Genomic DNA, 19,416 nt, shown 5'->3' on the forward strand with positions numbered 1-19,416 from the left:
AGAGAGAGAGCATGCAAGCAGGTGGGGGGTGCAGAGGGAGAGAGAGAATCTTAAGTAGGCTCCATGCCCAGCACAGAGCCTAGCCTCAAGACCCTGAGATCATGACCAGAGCCGTAATCAAGAGTCGGATGCTTAACTGACTGAGCCACCAAGGCATAGACGGCATTCATTAAAATAAAGAAGGAAAGTGGAAGAAGGAAAGAGGAAGGAAGGAAGGGAGGGAAGAAAGGGGAGTGGAGGGGAGGGAAAGGGGAGCAAGGGGAGGGAGAGGGGAAGAAGGGGAGGGAGGGGGAGGGAGGGAAGGAGAGAGGGAGAAAGGGAGGAAGGGAGGAAAGGAGGGAGGGAGTGTTGACAAAGATGTGCAAAATTTTGAATACTCATGCATTACTAGAAAGAACGTAAAATGGTGCGGCCACTGTGGAAAACAATTTGGTAGTTCCTCAAAAATGTAAACACGGAATTACCATATGATCCAACATTTCCGCTCCTAGGTATACACCCAAAAGAATTACAAGCAGGGATTCAAACAGATATTTGTACATCCATGTCCATAGTAACATTATTCACAATAGCCAAAAGGTGGAAACAACTCAAATGTCTATCAATATATTAAAGGATAAATAAAATCTGTCAGTACATACAATGAAATATAACTCAGCCTTAAAAAGGAATGAAATTCTGACACATGCTATGACATGGACAAATCTTAAGATATTATTCTAAGCAAAATAAGCCAGACACAAAAGGGCAAATACTGTATGATTCTACTTATACAAGGTATCTAGAGTAGGGAAATTCATAGATACAGAAAATAAATAAAAGTTACTAAGGGCCAGAGAGAGGTAGGAATGGGGAATTATTGTTCAGTGGATGTAGCATTCCTGTTAGGGATGATGAAAAAGTTCTGGAAATAGAGAGTAGTGATGCTCACACAACACTGTGAATGTGCTTAAAACCAATGAACTCTACACTTAAAAATGGTTAAATGATAAATTCTATGTTATGTATATTTTACACGATAAAAAACAACAGCTAAGAATGAATGAGCTTGGGCCAGAGGTCTTCTACATTCATCTTGGCAGTAGATGTGGCATACATGGAATGAAGCCCACAGCCAACCAGCCAATATACAAATACTAGCCAAACACAAGCAGTTTCAACATTGCTGAGGAGGATAGACTGTCACCCCGAGTTCAGCATAAAGAACTTACATCTAAAAATTATTTCCAAGTCCTATTAAGGCTTGGTTTCCTGGCTTCCTTTCAAGCACCCCATCTGTCCACAAGAATAGAACCAGAGAGTCTGAACAGCAACAATCTGAAAGAAGTCCAACACCAGAGGCTTTCTGTTGGCAGGCTACTAGTCAGAAGCTGAGGATTTCAGCAGTGCCAAAGCCCCATTCTCACAGGGTCATGAGCTTACAAAGACAAACACTCAAATCTCTCTCTCCCTCTTTAAATCATTTTACTGAAGTATAACATACATACAGAAATGGGCATATCATAAATACAATGATTTCTTTCAAAGCCTATTAGGAAAAATTTAAGCTCAGTAATCTCAAATGCATCTCTTTATAAATTGGAGTTTAAAAATAAAATTACTTCAGCACAAACAGCATTTTTTTAACTGCCAAATATTAAATCATTACTTTTAATTCATTTTTTTTCCTAAGTGGAAGGGCTAATTATAGCTATCAAAAAACTCAAGTTCTGTATTGGATGGTCATCTTAGCAATAAGACTATTTAAAGACAAGGATCATCAATTTATACTAACATACATGCAAAAAACTCAGAGTAATTGCTAATTCCTCACTTTCTTTCCTTTTCCACATGCTTTCCAACTCATCTCAAAGCAACTCATCTACATTCAAAACATTTCTTCTCTCTGCTCACTTCTTTCTACCTTGACTGCTAAAATTATCTCCCTCTGCTCTGCCAACATCATCTCACCTGGACCAGTACAATAACTCCATATGTTCTCCTGGCTTCAATTTTTTTGGGGGGAGGGGGCACAATACTGATTTTTATGTTATCCCTAGGCTTGACAAACAAATTTTGAAACATGTTACAATGAATTTTAAAAAGGAAGAGAACTGTCAAAATTGTGGAACAGAGGTGGAAATGTGGAATGGAGATTATCAGAGGTCTACATAATCCCATTTGGAAATGAAGTATTAATTTTGACTCTGTTCATTCTGGATACTTAACCTTGGTAACAGAATGAGGGATGGAGTGTTTTGGTTTTTGCTTTGTTTTCACCTTGAGATCCCATTTTACCTACATATTATCACACAGAGATTTGGAAGCAAAAAAGAGAATTGCTTTTAATGTGCAAAAAACCAATTCCAACCTCAGTGATATGGGCGGGGGGGAGGGTGGGGATCTTGGTGTCATGGCTTCACTCTGAACTGTGCTATAATCCATCCTTCACACATGAGTCAAAGTGATCCTATAAGAACATATCACATTGCATCATTCCTTTGTTTGAAACCTTCTAATTATTTCCTATTATACTTAGAATAAAAATCCAAATTTCTTACCAAAGCCAACTTCTTGCCTTTCCTGTTTCCTCTGCGTTTTGCGCTTCTAGATCAGCCTGCCTCCTCAGAAAGCCTTTCCTCACTCAAGCTAAAGCAGTAGCCCCTTACTTTGAGGTGAGATCTGGGTATCCATAATTTTTTAAAGCTTCCTGGGTGAGTCTGATATTCAGTGATGCTAAGACCAGTGCACTAAGAGTCTTACTTCTGCTTGCAATAATTTTTCTGTCAATTTACTTCTTGCTATTTCTTACTGCCTGTGGGTTGAGAAACTGGAAAACCAACATGTAGGACGTGATAAAAAAAGAAATGACAATCATCAGGAACCTGTACTAAACCCTACCAAAGGTCGTACCTAGCTGTTAAATGCAAGTGGTATGTTCATAAACTCTAAGGAATCTGTACTGCCTGTACCAACTTTTCTTAGTTCATGACTCTCAGCTCTGAATAGGAGAGCTGAAGTTGTCAGAGAAATCAAATGCAAATGTCACCTGCTCACAACTGCCTTCCCTAACTTCCTGGGTAAAGAGGGTTATTCCCTCTTCTGTGCTTTGGTAAGGTTCTTCAGTTTCTGGTATACTTTCTTACACTAATTACTATTATTTTTCTTTTTCTGTCAGCTCCATAAGATAAAGGATTTGTCTATGTTGTTCACTGATATATCCCCAACACCTATTGAGAGTCTGACACACGGTAGATGCTTCGTAAATAATGGATTCAGTGATTCATTTATTCATTCAACTAATATTTACTGAACATCACGTGCCAGACAGCATCCTAGACCTTGAGGATACATCAGTGAACAAAACACTAAAAATCCTTGCCCCCTTATATGCTAATGTGGAGCACAGGCAAGATTAATAAGTAAAACAAAATATACAGTATGCTAGTTAGAATAAGTGGCAGGAAGAAAAAATACAGAAAAAAAAAAAAACTAATCTATGATAACAGAAGGTACATCACTGGTTTCCTAGGAGTTGGGGTAGAGAGAGGGATGAACTATAAAGGGGCACAAGGAAACTTCTGGGGGCTGATGGACACATTCTGCCTCTTGACTATAGTGGTAATTTTACAAGTGTATACACCAGCCAAAATTAATCAAATTGGACACTTCAAATGGATACAGATTATTGTATGGATATTATGGCTCAATGAAGTTTTAAACAATAAAGCAGGAAGTGGAGGACTGAACTTTTAGAAAGATGGTCAGTGAAAGCATTAATGAGAAGGTGAATTAGGAAAAAAAAAAGATGTCAGAAAGTGGAAAAGCTATTATTGCAGATATCTGAGGGAAGATCAATCCAGAGAGAAGGAACAGCAAATGCAAAGACATGTTCCACATGCTTGACATGTTCCACAAATCAGCAAGGAAGCCACTGGGTCTAGTTAGAGAAGAGTGAGTAAGGGAAAGAGCTATTAATCTAATTGAGATAGGAAATCACTAATGAGATAAGAGCCATGAATACATGATTTGCTCTGTGGATATACTACTGTGTGTTGAGAATAAGTTAAAGAGCAGATGTAAATACACCAGTTGGGAGGATGTTGTTAACGATCTAGGAGAGCAGTGTTGGTGATCTGAACAGAATAGTGGGGAGGGAGGGTGTTAGTGAGAAGTAGTAAAATTTAAGCCATATTTTAAAATTAAACCTAGCAGGATTTGATGATGGACTTGATGTGGGTGTGAGAAAATGAAAGGATATAAATTGGAAGAATGGATGTGTCACTAACTGAGATGAAAAAAATGAAGGAGGAACAGGTTTAGGAGGCTTATGAGGAACTTAATTTGGGGCATATTTAATTTTTTGATACCCTCTTCACATTTAAGTAGAATTCTCAAGTATGTCATAAATATATATCTGGAATTTAGGGGGAAAATCTAGTTTGAAGATATAATTCAGGAGCTGTTAGCATATAGATGATATTTAAATACATGAAAATGGATAGGATAACCTAGGAAGTGTGTTGTACATAAGAAGAAAAGAGGACCAAGGACCTGAGGCCAGGGACACTCCAACTTTTAGATGTTGGGGAAATGAGAAGGAGCCAGCAAAAGAGATCTAAAAGGGGGAAAGAAAAGAGCAGACTAGATAGCTAAAAGGAAAATCAGGCAAATGTGGTATCCTGGAAGGACAAGTGTTTCAAAGAAAAGAGAACTCAAGTAGGTCAAATGCTCATGGGTCAAGTAACTGCAATCTCAAAAGGCTGCTACTTAAGACCAAAATAAATGCAAATGCAAAACACTGTATAAATTTTTAAACAACGACTTGGCTAAGAAAACCAAGGACTACATTAATAGTAGAGCAAACTAATATTTAACACATCAAAAATATGAAATACCACTTATTACACAATAAGTATAATATATAAAACATACTCAAAATGTCTACTTTTCAATTGGTAAATTATCAACTACTGAATAATTCTGATTTTAATCTTTCATATTAGATGACCACTTTAAACTTACATTTTCCCCCATTAACTATAACTATTCTGTTATGTAACTATCCATTTTAATTTATAATAGTAAAAGCTTTTTTTGCAACTTTTTTTTCTATTTTGGTAAACATTTCCTCTGTACAAGGTATTTTTTTGCAAATAGCTAATTCAGAGTTAGAATTTAAATTTTAAGCTTTAGATCTCCATGTTTGTTTTTTAGCAAACATGAACAAAGTAAAAATCACAGTGGCTTTCAAGGGAGACAAAACTTCTTATTCTTCTTTTCTGTGTGGTTACAGACTTTAGGCATTGTCTTCTATAAATGATATCTTGGAACTGTAAATTTAGGACCTCAACTTTAGAACACAAACTATTATGAAACACACCTTAGAGCTACAAAAAAGGGTTGGCCCATTCAGAACTAAAGTTTAAATAAACTCCATGTTCTAAACCTGATATAAAATATAAAATGAAAAGTTTATTTTTAAAAATCCATTCTAAACTGATTTAATAATCCCCAAGTTGTTAAATTTCATCAATCCCTAGTGACAAAAGGTGGTTTATTACATTACCTTCACTAATTTCTGTGGAAGTTATCCTTTATTATATCGTTAAAAGTGAAAACAAGCTTAAATATAAGAATTACCAGAAATAGGCCAACCACTACAGCTTATCTAACCAAATGAGATATCTAAGCTCCCCTTGGTAGGTATTTGGAGTAAGGCAATATCATCTTAAAATGGTGACTGAGCATTGATAAAAACAATGGCATTTTATTTATTCTCTATATTCTATCCTTATATTTCATTTTTAAAAAAGATTTTATGTATGTATGTACGTATGTATGTTTTGAGTGTGAGCAGGGAAAGCGGGAGAGAATCTCAAGCAGACTCCACACCAAGCACAGAGCCCCAAGTGGGGTTTGATCCCATGACCCCGAGATCATGACCTGAACCGAAATCAAGAGTTGGATGCCTGACTGAGCCACCCAGGTGCCCCTATCCTTTTATTTCTCCATATATTTATACACACACACATAAAACCTATGTATGTACATACATGTTTATGTAAGTGAGAAAGAGTGTCAGAGAATGTGTATGTGTTTTAATCTTTGCTTCTTTTCCTATGACACAAACCAGGGAGTTGTGGTGGCATTGCTCAAGCTGGTGAAGCTACAGTGGTATAACAGAGCTCAGCTGTTAATAATAATAATAAACTGGTTATTAATCACCCAAGCTCTAGAAGGATAATGGCAGACCTGGGTGAGGCACATGAAGCAGAGTTGCAGCACCTGGTGGCAGCCAAACAACAAAAGGTGCATGCAGTTCACTGCACAGGTGTATCACATCTTGGAGCTGTGCTGGGATGAATGTGTGGAGAAGCCAGAGAATCGCCTAGACTCTCCCACTGAAAATTCTCTCTCCAGCTGTGTGGGCTGCTTCACTGACACTACTCTTGCTATCACCAGTCAGTCTGCCCAGACTGTAGAGAAAGAACAGTGGGCCATCCCCAGGGAGAGTGACAGAAGAAGCAAAGGACTTGTTATGAAGCAGACTGAAGGGCAGGGGAGGGGAGGCTGTCTTCCCTACGTCTGCTGAAAACAGACCCAAACCTAGAGGAGTGCTTGGTACACTAAATCCTAGTCTAGAAAAGGCAGTAACATTAGCCATTTCTAGAAAGGCAAAAAGAAACAGAGCTTTGTATTTCTGATCTCTACAGGCAGGGCACTTCAAAATGTATACGAAAGAACAATTTGGTGGAAGATAAGAGGAACAATTTGTCACTAAACGGTTCAGCACTGAGGTTGTGGCTAAATGTTTCCTCACAAAATGTTTTATTGGTCTTGAAAAACAAGAAGTCACAAAAAAGGGGTGCTTAGCTGGCTCAGTCAGAAGAGCATGTAAATCTTGATCTCAGGGTTGTGAGTTCGAGCCCCATGTTGGGTGTTGAGATTACTAACAAAAATAAATAAATTCTAAAAAAAAAAGTCACAAAGGAAAAACCAACACATCTTTATAAAATACCAAAATTCAATCTTTAAAAAAGAAATAACCATAAATGAGACTTCACTAAACATATAAATTATCCCCCCAAAAGTTACTATTTAAAAAAGAAGACATTCTATGATAATTACATTCCAGAAGAAAACAACATGGAGTTAATAAGTATATTAAATAACAAAACTTTTCTAAAGACACATACCAGATTCCAATAGTCCTCAAGGCTTGGGGACCCTCAGTGACTGATGCCCAAATATGATAGGATCTCAACTGTACAAGTAAAGCACTTGTTCTTTTCTTTGTACATGAAATGTTCACCTCAAAGTGTTCTATGTTCTTTCACCATTGAATTCATGTTTTATTCTTGCAAAATTTTTTATTTCTGTTGGAGAAAAACATTCTAAGAAAAGTAATTAGTTCACTAGTTCATACTCATTTTCTCTAGCTCTGTAGATTTCCATAAATGTATACTGCTTTAGTTACTTCTCTATTACTTCGGCTTCCTCATCTTCCAAAAGTTTATTATATTGTGTTAATAGAAAAAAGCCAGTGCCTGTACTTGGTCACTGATCACCAAATGTAGTTTTTGGACTAAAGAAAGAAGTAACACAAACTAGCAGGAGAAAGCAATTTAAATAGAGAAGGGAAGACAAAAAACCCACCACTACCACATCTAGTTCCTGAAGAGAGTCCCCAAGCACTCCATACATTATGGTAACTAGAAGTACTATGCCAACGTATATTGAATTCTCACTGTAAAAATTTGATACCAAGCTCTATTTACACTTCACATTGTTTGGCTACCTTTAATACAGTGGTTCTCAACTCTGGATGAATATTGGAATCACTAACTTTAACGAATACTGATACCCAGGTCCCATCCCCACAGATTCTTATTTAATTGGTCTCAACACCGTCATAAGCATGAAAAATTTTAAAGCCCCACAAGCGATTCTTATGTGCAGCTATCATTGAGAACAACTGATTTAAAATGACATAAACTGAAGACAGTAATTTAGTTACTTTGGGGTATATCAATACACACATATGCACACACACAGAGTTCAAAAAAGTTGGTCATTCTTCTTGGAAGCAACTTCTCAGTATCTTAGAATCATTAATTCTCTCACAAGTTCATTCAATGTCTACATATGAAAATAACATTGACTTTGTTGCCCATAGATGTTCTAAAAACTGGAAATTTGATATAGTGGAGTACTTCATAAATAATATTTACTTAGAGGCTGACAGAAGTACTAACCAAGGATCCAGGTCTCACAAAAACATTTCCTGTAGGATTTGGGCTGTATGTTTTATTGCCAGCCTAGGTTGTATTATTGTTTACTTTTTTCTTTACAACTTTTCTTAAGAATATATTTGCAGTCAAAGGATTTTGTGGGTTAAAGAGCAATTTCAGTATCAATGCTGTCGACTACCTTATTTTATTATGAACATGTTTTTTTGACTCCTAGACGTTGGTATCAATGGTTTTTGGGAAAAAAAATCAATTTAGTGATTTCCATTTTAGTTTTCATTTTACCACATAGTACCTCTGTCTAAAGGAAATCATATCTATCTCAGATACCTTCTCTAGAAAATGGGGATAGACTACTTCACCTGTGTAATTCACCAGGTAAGTGCTTAAGGACTCTCTGACTTCTAAGATCTGTTGATTATACTGTGATAGGTAAACTTTCTAGAAACATCAATGTCCATTTATTTACATATTGTCTGTTGCTGCTTTTGAGCTACAACAACAAAGTTGAGTACTTATGACAGAAACTATACGGTTGTCAAGCACAAACTATCTGGCCACTTAAAAAAAAATTTACCAACTCGTTCTAATTGATCACAAAATATCCCTGAAGCTAGCCAACATTATTTGTAGTGAGGTTTAGATTTACTGTTGGCAAAATCATTCTACACTTAAAAAAATAGACAGTTGAATGCCACTTTGGGTAACAAGATCAAAGAAAAAGTTTAAAGATTTTCAAGTAGATTTAAAAAATCCCTGTGGTGATACCCAATAAATCCAGATGATATAAGTTACTAAAATCAAAAGGCAGTTTAAGAAATAATAGGAAAATATCAAGTTAAAGTATTTTTTTATTAAAAATTTTATTTTATTTATCTGACAGAGAGAGAGAGAGCAAGCACACAAGCAAGGGGGGGGCGGACAGCAGAGGAAGAAAGAGAAGCAGGCTCTCTGCTGAGCAGGGAGCCCAACGCGGGGCTCGATCCCAGGACCCAGGTATCATGACCTGAGCCGAAGGCAGACACTTAACCGACTGAGCCACCCAGGCGACCCTGCTCAAGTTAAAGAAGTATTATAACAGCTTTCTAGGAATATCTTAAAATAGATATGCATGTTTTCATATTCCTACCCAAATTATAAAAACTTAAAGACAAAATGAAATAATCACTACTACCAAATAAAAAATGAATAGCCTATATAAATGGCTAGTGAAACTTAGATATCCAAGTATACTTATCACATAACACACCTTTGTAATCTGTCAGATTTTTGATCTAGGAACAGTAGGAGGAAGACCATATATGACGGTTAAGAGAATGGACTTTAGGGTCAGACAAACCAAAGTCAAAAAAGGCAATAGCACTATTTTACAATAACTGTATAAAAGATTCTCCAAATGTATTTTGAAAAAGAATTATTTTTTAAAGGAATTACCTTTTAAATTAAAATTAGTGTTATTATGGAACTACAAACACTGAAAAATCCTAAGAAACTTAAGAAAGGAATATGTAAGGGAAACTGACAGCTAAAAAAATGCTCTCATCTGTAGAAAAAAAATAAATTTCTATTATAGGATGTAACAGAAGCACTTATTTGATTATTTATCTGAAAATAAATCTAGTTAGCTAATTCAGTGATCTGGGTTTTCTCTTCCCAATTATGGGTTGCTGCTTTTTTCTTTTTTTCTCAAAAGGCATACACCAGGTCATTAAAAGTCTGATATGGCAGTTATCTGAAGCACAAACTGAATGACTTCAAGAAAAACAATGTAGATGCCAAAATCATCTGCTATAATGACGATGGAAACTGCAAGAAAAAGAGGACTGTTTTGTAAATAATCAAGATCAAATTAAAAATTATTTGTGGGCTCAAGGATAGAGATAGCACACTTAGGGTCTTTAGGAACAAATACTGTAATTAAGACACACTGCCAAAAAAGATGACTGGGTGAGACAGTTTTGTTCTGTGTTGTTTAATCTCAATTTCTGCTCTTTATTTAGCATCTCTATCATTGCTTTAAAGATTCTGACCAAATGCCAAGAATTCTGAGATCTAACCAAAATGGAGTAGTAGCCAACTTCTGTGCAATCACCTCAATGACCCATTTTGTACTTCTGAGGTAACTGCCAGGACCATGAGGCTGGTTTCCAGATTCTATCCAAAACTGGGAATATCCAAATTTTCAGATGATTCCATATCTGAAAAGGGATTCTAGGAAACAGGGTCTTTTCCTATTATTCTTATTATCTCTGCAAAGAAGACTGTTACATAAAATCAATCTGAATATATAGCTAACATGTAATGAGAAATATAGTTTACAAAAGGAAATTAAAGTTTGATTTACCTGTCCATTTTTCCCTATTTCCAGCTCCATTATAGCAACAGGGGTGTGAATTTGAGCTGAATGCCTTGACTGCGACTTGCCGTCAATTCTCCAACTCAGGCCCCGAAGCCCACTGTCCCAACGGCTCTGGTTCATTAGGCTCTCTCGAATTTTTGTCTTGTGGCTTTTCCAGAATTTGGAAATGACAGCAGCTTGGTCAGATGTGATCCCACCTTGCTTTTTGGTTTGAGCAGTCAAGAATGCCTCCAGCTGGTTGAAATCCATGTCTGCAGATGCAATAGACTATAATGACAGAAAAAAAAATAAATTTGAATTTGGTAAGTAAATAGAAAAAGATAGCTTCTTAACTACAGATCATATTTTGAATGACTATTAAATTGCCATTGCTGTTTTTAATTATTTTATTTATTTATTTGAGAGAGAGAGTAAGTGAGAGAGAGTGAGCTCGAGTAGAGGAGGAGCAGAGGAAGAGGGAGAAGCAGACTCCCCACTGAGCAGGGAGCCCGACATGGGGCTCGATCCTGGGATTCCAGGATCATGACCTGAGCCCAAGGCAGACGCTTAACTGACTGAGCCATCCAGGCGCCCCGCCATTGCTGTTTTGAGAACAGTAAGCTGCTACATAAACTGAAGTGGAAAATCATCAAAGGTCTGTGGCAATGGTGCCTTCGAGAGGACAGTGACTGTTAATGATGTGGTCTCAAGACAAGATTTTCCTTGCCTCTTCTTTGGTATTTCCTTATCCTCCCCTGGTCATTGGGGTTGGCATGAGCTCCAAACCAGACAAATCATAGTTATCCTCCTTTCTCTGGACACAACAGCTGATCCAAATCAATCTCCTAATTTAGAGCAGGAAAAGAAATGGTCTTGCCTCTTGGGGTCATGGTATCAGAAAAACATGAGGCTAGGATGCAGACTGCTCTCTTTGATCTTTTGGCAAAGGCCTGATTGCAATAAAAAGAATGAAGCCAAGCAGAGTTGAGAGTGGGTTCTAAAGGAGTGATATCCCTGCTCTATAATCCCCAAGGCCCTGGTTCCTGTAAACCTTCCTTGAATTCCGTATGCTATCTCAGCATCCTTTCCACCTTCAGGTACCAAAAAATTTGATTTACTATTCAAGATAGTTTAAGCTATATTCCTATCATTTAGAACCAACCGTTCTGACTAAACTTGGGCAGTAGCACTGAGAACAATGAGTGTGAAGACAGTATACAAGCATAGTATAGGTAGAGGAAGTAGGACGGGGCTGACAGACAAACATACTGCCTTTCATTCTTCAATTAATGTAAAAAAAAAAACTATATGATAAATGTAACAACGTTTGATAAAGATATTTCACAGTATAATTCAAATAAACATCATCATAAACACCCAAATTCTCTAAGCCACTCAACAGAAACATCAACTTGTATAATATACTATAATTAAGTCAAATTATTTCTACTAGCACTTTGCTTCACAATATCACATCACAACGTAGATGATTCATATCATACTTTTCCTCAAATCATATGAAGGTATCTATTTTGATATAACCTCACCTGTAACAATTTATTTTGGTTGGGTCCCAGTCAATAATATATTGAACTGGGATCAATTCATCCAAATTTAGAATAATCAGAAATTAAATAAGGAACTGATTGTGGTTCAAGTCCAAAGTCATCAATTTTCATTTATTCAAGAAATATTTGAATAGCTACCATGGAATAGACACTGTTCAAGGCATGCCACCTCTATCCACCAGGAGCCTCAGCTGGCAGCCTGGTACTCACTTATTCCGGATTCTTGCCCCCTCCTCCACAACTTGAATTAGTGGTTTTCAACACTGGCTGCACATTAGAATAATGAGGTACTTTTTTTTTTTTTTTAAGATTTACTTATTTTGAGAGAGAGAGAACTCGAGTGAGCAGGGGGAGGGGCAGAGGAAGAGGAAAGAAGAGTCTTAAGCAGACTCCACACTGAGCACGGAGCCCCCATGTGGGGGTTCAATTCCATGACCCTGAGTTCATGACCTGAGCTGAAACCAGGAGTCTGATGCTTAACCAGCTGTACACCCAGGCGCCCCATGAGGTACATTTTTAAAATATCAATGCCCAGACTCTATCCCAGAAATTCTGATTTCTAAAAATTCTAAAACAGGGCCTAGGCAGTGGCACTGTTTAAAAGCTTCCCAAATGATTCTAATGAGCAACAAAGGTTAAGAACTAAGCCTACAACATTTTGTTCATCAACTTCTACTGATTCTTGTATCTGAAATAATTCTCTAATAATGTGTCCCTTCTGCTCTGTCCCTACTACCCAGTATTGAGTACTTGAGAGCAATCACTCTCTTGTACCTAAACTAGGCTTCTACCTTGTACCTCCTCAACTCTTATCTTCTATACCCCACCAAAGTAATCTAAATGTCAGGGCACCTGGGTACTCAGTCGGTTAAGCCTCCGACTCTTGATTTTGGCTCAGGTCATTGTCTCAGGGTTCTAAGAACAAGCCTCACTTTGGGCTCGGCACTCAGCGCAGAGCCTGCTTGTCCCTTCCCTCTGCTCTTCCTCGCACTCTTTCTCTATCTCTAAAAATCTTTTAAAAAGAAAAAAAATTAATAAAATGACAATAGGATACTATCATTTCCCTGTGTTAAGGTTTCCAACAGTTGGCTATTACCTGCTATAGTGGTTATCAATTGTAAAAATTCCTGTGTAAGTTATGTTACAAATAATGTTATTATTAGTAGTAAAAGAATTAAAGTTTGTAAAATTTATTTTTAACAACATAAATTGGGAGGGTTTTCAAGGTTAACTTTATATTAACAATTCTTGCCTCATTTTAACTGTTTCCTTGAATAGAAGAAAAAAAGAAAATTACAAACACAAGAAACCTACATCAGAATAAATCATGCATATTACTGTTAAGTGTGTCACAGAGGAATAAAATATTGAAAACTGATCATCTAGGGTAGTGGTCCTCAACAAGGTAGTACTGCCCTCCAAAGTAACTTGAAAAATGTTGGAGCTGTGTTTGGTTTCATAGTGATTGCAGTGCTTACTGGCATCTAGTGAGCAGGACCTAGGAATGGTAGGCATCCTACAATGCTCAAGAAAATGAGTTGACAAACTTTCTGTAAAGTTGTTATTATATATTCCTCTTTTTTTTTTTTTTTGGTCCAACTCTGAAAATATACAAACCTAAGATTCTTAGCTCATGAGCTATACAAAAATAGGCAGTGTGGCTCTGGGATGTAGTTTACCAATCCCTGCTCAAGAACATTCCACAAAACAAACTGACTCATGCCCCACATGACTTGGTAACGTCCCATCTAACATTATGTGGAAAAACCTGTTTATAATTACCCGAACCTAGAAATTAATTTTTTTTCATAAAAAATATTTTGCAATTTTAATAAATACCAAATTTTATAGGAATGAAAGTAATATAATTTGTACTTTAGTTTGGTCAGAACTTTACAAACAGTTGTCGAACATTTTGGAAAATCTCATTACCAATGGCAATACCAGTTAAAATATCTGAATTATCAATATATCTATATGTCTGTGTTTATTGTTGCACATTCACAGGGATTCTACATATAGGTACAAGTATATGTTTGATTCACTATATGTTCTAATGCAGTAATGCTTGAATATTTACATTTTAAAATACATTATTTCAAATTATTTTATTATAAATTGACTATATTAGATTTATGTCATGATGTTGATTTGTTAGAAATTATGCATGTTAATTTTATTATATATGAATTATAATTATACATAAATTCTATTTAAGAATAAATAAAGGGGGATTAGAAAATATTTACTATAGTGTGCCTGGGTGGCTCAGTAGGTTAAGCGTCTGCCTTTGGCTCAGGTCATGATGCCAGGGTCTTAGGATCGAGTCCTGCATCGGGCTCTCTGCTCAGTGGCAAGTCTGCTTCTCCCTCTCCCCTTCCGCTCGTTCTCTCTCTCTCAAATAAGTAAATAAATAAAATCTTAAAAAAGAGAGAAAATATTTACTATAGAAAGGAAACAATGGATATAATAGGTTTGAGAACCACTGCCTTATATCTTACAGCTTCCTGCTTTCCTCACTTGTCATTCACACAGCACTAACCTATTTGAAATTCCCCTACGAGAAATCCTAACACGCTACTTCTTTCTATGTGTCTTTGTCCATTATTCTAACTGCTTGAAATGTCCTTCCATCACATTAACTTCCACCAGATTAAATGTCCTTCACCAGATTAACTCCTATTTACCATTCAAGACTCATTTCAAGCATGGCTTCTCCAATATTCCTCCTCCCCTAAAAAGGTAAGGGCCCCTTTCTATTCCAGAAATGCCCTAATATCTCTGTCATCACACTTACCTCAATGTAATGGAATTATCTGTTTACAAGTCTATTTCACCCAACAGATTCTAATCTGTGAGGGCAGGGTCTACATTATCTCTGCAATTATAGCATCTAACACAATCCCTAGAATTCATGTTCTTTTTTTTTTTTTTTTAGATTTTATTTATTTATTTGAGAGAGAGAGAATGAGAGAGAGAGCACATGAGAGGGGGGAGGGTCAGAGGGAAAAGCAGACTCCCTGCTGAGCAGGGAGCCTGATGCGGGACTCGATCCTGGGACTCCAGGATCATGACCTGAGCCAAAGGCAGTCGCTTAACCAACTAAGCCACCCAGGCGCCCTAGAATTCATGTTCTAAAAAGCACTCACAACCTTAACAACAACTTTTTAAGCCAAAAATAATAAATGCTGCAGATCAACATAAAGTCTAGAATTATTTAAAGTTACCAACTTCTTTACAAAATCCTCTCATGTATATCACAAACCATAAACTTCTAGATAAAGATAAAAAATAATCCCAAAGTGATGATTTGTTTGCCTAATCTAGCCTTGCTAAGCAAGGGACTCTGAGCCAAAGGTAATTTAGGCTATGAAATCAGAGGAAAGGGAGAATTTGAATAAAAAATAAAAATGTAAACCATCATATTATTATTTTTGGCAAAACTGCTGCTGCTAGAATATAATCACTGAGTGAAGCCACATTATGTCACTGACGGTAGACAGCTTAGAGAAACTGCTGGTCTCCTAGTCAACATAGATCAGCATTATGCTAAAGATATACTTGACTGGAACATGATGATCCAAAAACAATTTTTATGTTAAAAATTAATAACTATAAATCTGAAACTGAAATTTCAAATAAACACAAAAAAGGTAGTAGGAGAGAGGAGAAGTAAACCCACGCCAAGTTATTCATGGCTACTTCAGAGAAAAGAAACAGACTGATAATTATATATATGTGTGTATATATATATATAATTCCTATCAAAATCCTAGCAAGAAATTTTGTATATATACACAAAATTATTCTAAAATTTATATGGAAAGCCAAAGGAAACAGAATAGATAAAAACAACTTTTGAAAACAAAAACAATAAAGTGGGAGAAATCAGTCTTCCTCATTTCAAGACTTAAGATGTAGCTACAATAATCAAGACTGTAGTATGTACAGCGGAGAGGAGACATAAGCTAATGGAATAGAATAACACAAAAACAGACCCACACAAACATGAACAACTGATTTTTGACAAAGGTACAAAAGCAATTAAATGGAGAAAAGAAAGGCAGCCTTTTCAACAAAAGGTAGTTAAGTAAGTAGATATACTTAAGTTAAAAAAAAAAGGAACCTCAACAGAAATTTCCTAACTTATATAAAAACTAACTTAAAATAGATCATGGGCTTAGATATAATACAAAACCATAGATTTTTTTTTTTAATAGAAGACAATCTTTGATATCTACGTAGAACTAGGCAAAGAGGTCCTAGATTCAACACCAAAGCATGATCCATAAAAGGAAAAACTACTATATTCGACCTTATCAAAATTAACTTTGTCCTGTGCAAAAAAAACACTGAAGGGAGGAAAAGACAGCCTACAAACTGGGAGAAAAAATTTCAAAATATTTGACAAAGGACTAATATCTAAAATATATAAAGAACTTTCAAATTTAACATTAAAAAATAAATAATCCCATTAGAAACTGGACAAAAGATGAGAAACATTTGACCAGAGTGGATATATAAATGGCAAATAAGTACATGAAAAATGTCCAACATCATTACCCATCAGAAAAATGTGAATTAAAACCACAATGAGGGACACCTGGCTGGCTCAAGTTGGTAAAGCATTTGACTCTTGATCTCAGGGTCATGAGTTTGAGCCCCAGATTGAGTGTAGAGATTATTTTTTTAAAATAATATTTAAATAAAATAAATAAAACCACAATGAATTAGAATGGTTACAATTTAAAAACGGTGACAAAACCAAATGCTGCCAGGGATATAGAGAAATTCGATCACTCATACATTGCTTGTGGGAATGTAAAATGGTACACACACAGTGAAAAAGTCTGTCAATTTACTAAAGAAATGAAACATACAATTACCATATGACCTAGCAATATCATTTCTGTGAATTTATCCTATAGAAAGGAGGACTTGGGTCCACAGAAAAAGCTTTAATACACAAATATTTCCCACAGCCTTATTTGTAATACCCCAAAATTAGAAATAAGCCAGATGTCCTTCAACAGGTAAATGGTTAGATAAACTATGATACATCCATACCATGGAATACTTATCTGCAATAAAAAGGAACTGGACCATTGTTATCACAACCTGCATGAATTCCCAGAGAATTACGCTGAATGAAAAACGCCAATCAGAAAAGGTTATACACTGTATTATTCCATGTATATAATATTTTTGAAAGGATAAAATTACAGAAATGGAAAACAGATTAGTGGTTGTCAGGGGTTAAAAAAGGAGTGAGGGCTTTGAGAAAGACATGGTCACAGCTACAGGAGAGATAAGGTCCACAGTCTCCTGCTTCTGACTCACCACTGTTCACGCTTGCCCAGGAACAAGTTGGTCTGGAAGCCACATAACAGCCATGGTTTTGAAAAAATACTATAAAGACATCTGTGGAACTGGAGGTGTTGACACACCAAATTAGAATTACCTTAACCAGTCACAGTGTAAAATCTCTGGATAAGGTATATGCTCAAAGAAAAAAAGAACCAGTTCAGATGCCTACTAGGACTCAGAATCAGTATAAGAAAAACTCCTTAGGCTGGAGAATCTAAGATGATTTTTTTTTTTTTTTAAGATGAGGATCCATAAGGGACTCACTGACTCCCACAGTCCTTCTGAAACTGTTAAACCGATTACTTCCATCAGTATTTAACCAGGAGTTAAGGTTGAAGTCACCACTGCAGGTATTATCAATTATTTTAATAAATTGATTATCGGTTGTTTGAAAATAAAGGAAGGGGTGAGGATGGGTGGGAGGAAAATGAATATAGCTATAAAACTTCAACATGAGGGATCCTACTGGTAATGGAAAGTTCTACATCCTGACTGAATCAATGTCAATTTATTACTATAGTGGGTTTTCTTTTAGATTTTTTATTTATTCATTTGAGAGAGACCAAGCGAGAGCATGAGCAGGGGGAGGGTCAGAGAGAGAGGGAGAAGCAGACTCCCCGCTGAGCAGGGAGCCTGATGTGGGGCTTTGATCCCAGGACGCTGGGATCATGACCTGAGCTGAAGGCAGATGCTTAACCAACTGACTCACTCAGGTGCCCCAGAAAGTACTACAGTTTTACAAGAGGTTGCCATTGGGAGAAGTGCTCAAGTGTACAAGGATATCTTTTTCTACTATTTCTTACAGCTGCATATGAATCTATAATTATCTCTAAATAAAAAGCTTAATTTAAAAAAAAACCTGGGGGCGCCTGGGTGGCTCAGGCGTTAAGCGTCTGCCTTTGGCTCAGGTCATGATCCCAGGATCCTGGGATCTAGCCCCACATCGGGCTCCCTGCTCTGTGGGAAGCCTGCTTCTCCCTCTCCCACTCCCCCTGCTTGTGTTCCCTCTCTCGCTGGGTCTCTCTCTGTGTCAAAATAAATAAAATCTTAAAAAAAAAAAACCTGTAAAGACTTCTCTAGCTTCCAGATTTCAGTTCTAATTCTTCAATATGGTTTACAAGGTGAATCATAAACAGGTACCTCCTCTACCTCTCTAGCTTTGTGTCTCTTCATCTTCCCCTACCTCTTACAATCTTCCACCCACTCCATCTCCCTCCATCCATACTGAACTCATTTTAGCTCATAAAACGGCTGTTCTTTCACTATCCTCTGGATCTTTGCCTATGTTGTTCCTTCTGCCTAGAACATCTTAGTTGCTGTTCCTTCAACCCCTTTTGTTGACACTACCTTGTTTTCAGGCTTTAACACAGATGTTACTTTGTAGGCTGCATAGTAAATTAGTGGTATTTATCACAATGTAGGGGAACTGCCAGGCCCATACCTCACTCTAACATGTGAGCACTTCTAGAGGGCACAGACCTTGCCCCACTTGTTTATCTTTAATCTCTAGGTCCTAGCATAGTGACTGGGTCCTAGCTAGTGACTGATCACATAGTAGGTGATCAGTAAAGATATGATGAATGAGTGAATCTGGACTCCCAAAAAACCTGGTCTTGACTACTCATTTGACTGCAGGAAAATCTTTTAGTCTTGTTGCACCTGGGTTTCCTTATTTACAATATAGAAATATAGAATGTGACAATTTTAAAACTTGGCTACAATATTCTTGACCCCTCTCCAAATGAAAGTTAAGAGTCTATATCCCAATCCCTAGAATACGGGCTGTGTGACTGCTTGTCCAAATGTCACGACAATTCCAACTAAAGTTGACTCCTCGATAACACAGGGGTTGGGGCACTGACACCCCCAGCACAATAAAAAATCCACATATAACTTTTGATTCCCTAAAAAC

At 36.7% G+C, this 19,416-nt stretch overlaps 2 protein-coding genes and 1 pseudogene across 3 annotated transcripts in view; 1 reads left to right on the forward strand and 2 right to left on the reverse strand.

The window, feature by feature from the left end:
- B3GNT2 (UDP-GlcNAc:betaGal beta-1,3-N-acetylglucosaminyltransferase 2) overlaps nt 1–10,712 on the reverse strand; it is a 216,109-nt gene extending 205,397 nt beyond the window's left edge. The window contains exon 1 of the mRNA XM_064572458.1: nt 10,576–10,712. The gene's annotated coding sequence lies outside the window, so the exon portion shown is untranslated. The remainder of the gene's footprint in view (nt 1–10,575) is intronic.
- COMMD1 (copper metabolism domain containing 1) overlaps nt 1–19,416 on the reverse strand; it is a 205,029-nt gene that overhangs the window by 102,797 nt on the left and 82,816 nt on the right. For both annotated transcript variants that reach the window (XM_045884917.3, XM_054509856.2), the window contains one exon: nt 10,576–10,857. In XM_045884917.3, coding sequence (XP_045740873.1) covers nt 10,576–10,857 — 282 coding nt within the window. The remainder of the gene's footprint in view (nt 1–10,575; nt 10,858–19,416) is intronic.
- On the forward strand, nt 6,226–6,574 carry LOC123850677 (mitochondrial import inner membrane translocase subunit Tim8 B-like; annotated as a pseudogene).

This window comes from Mirounga angustirostris, unplaced genomic scaffold (genome assembly GCF_029215605.1).
Source record: "Mirounga angustirostris isolate CCGP_5_RB_7025 unplaced genomic scaffold, mMirAng1.0.hap1 SCAF_10, whole genome shotgun sequence".
NCBI lineage: Eukaryota > Metazoa > Chordata > Mammalia > Carnivora > Phocidae > Mirounga > Mirounga angustirostris.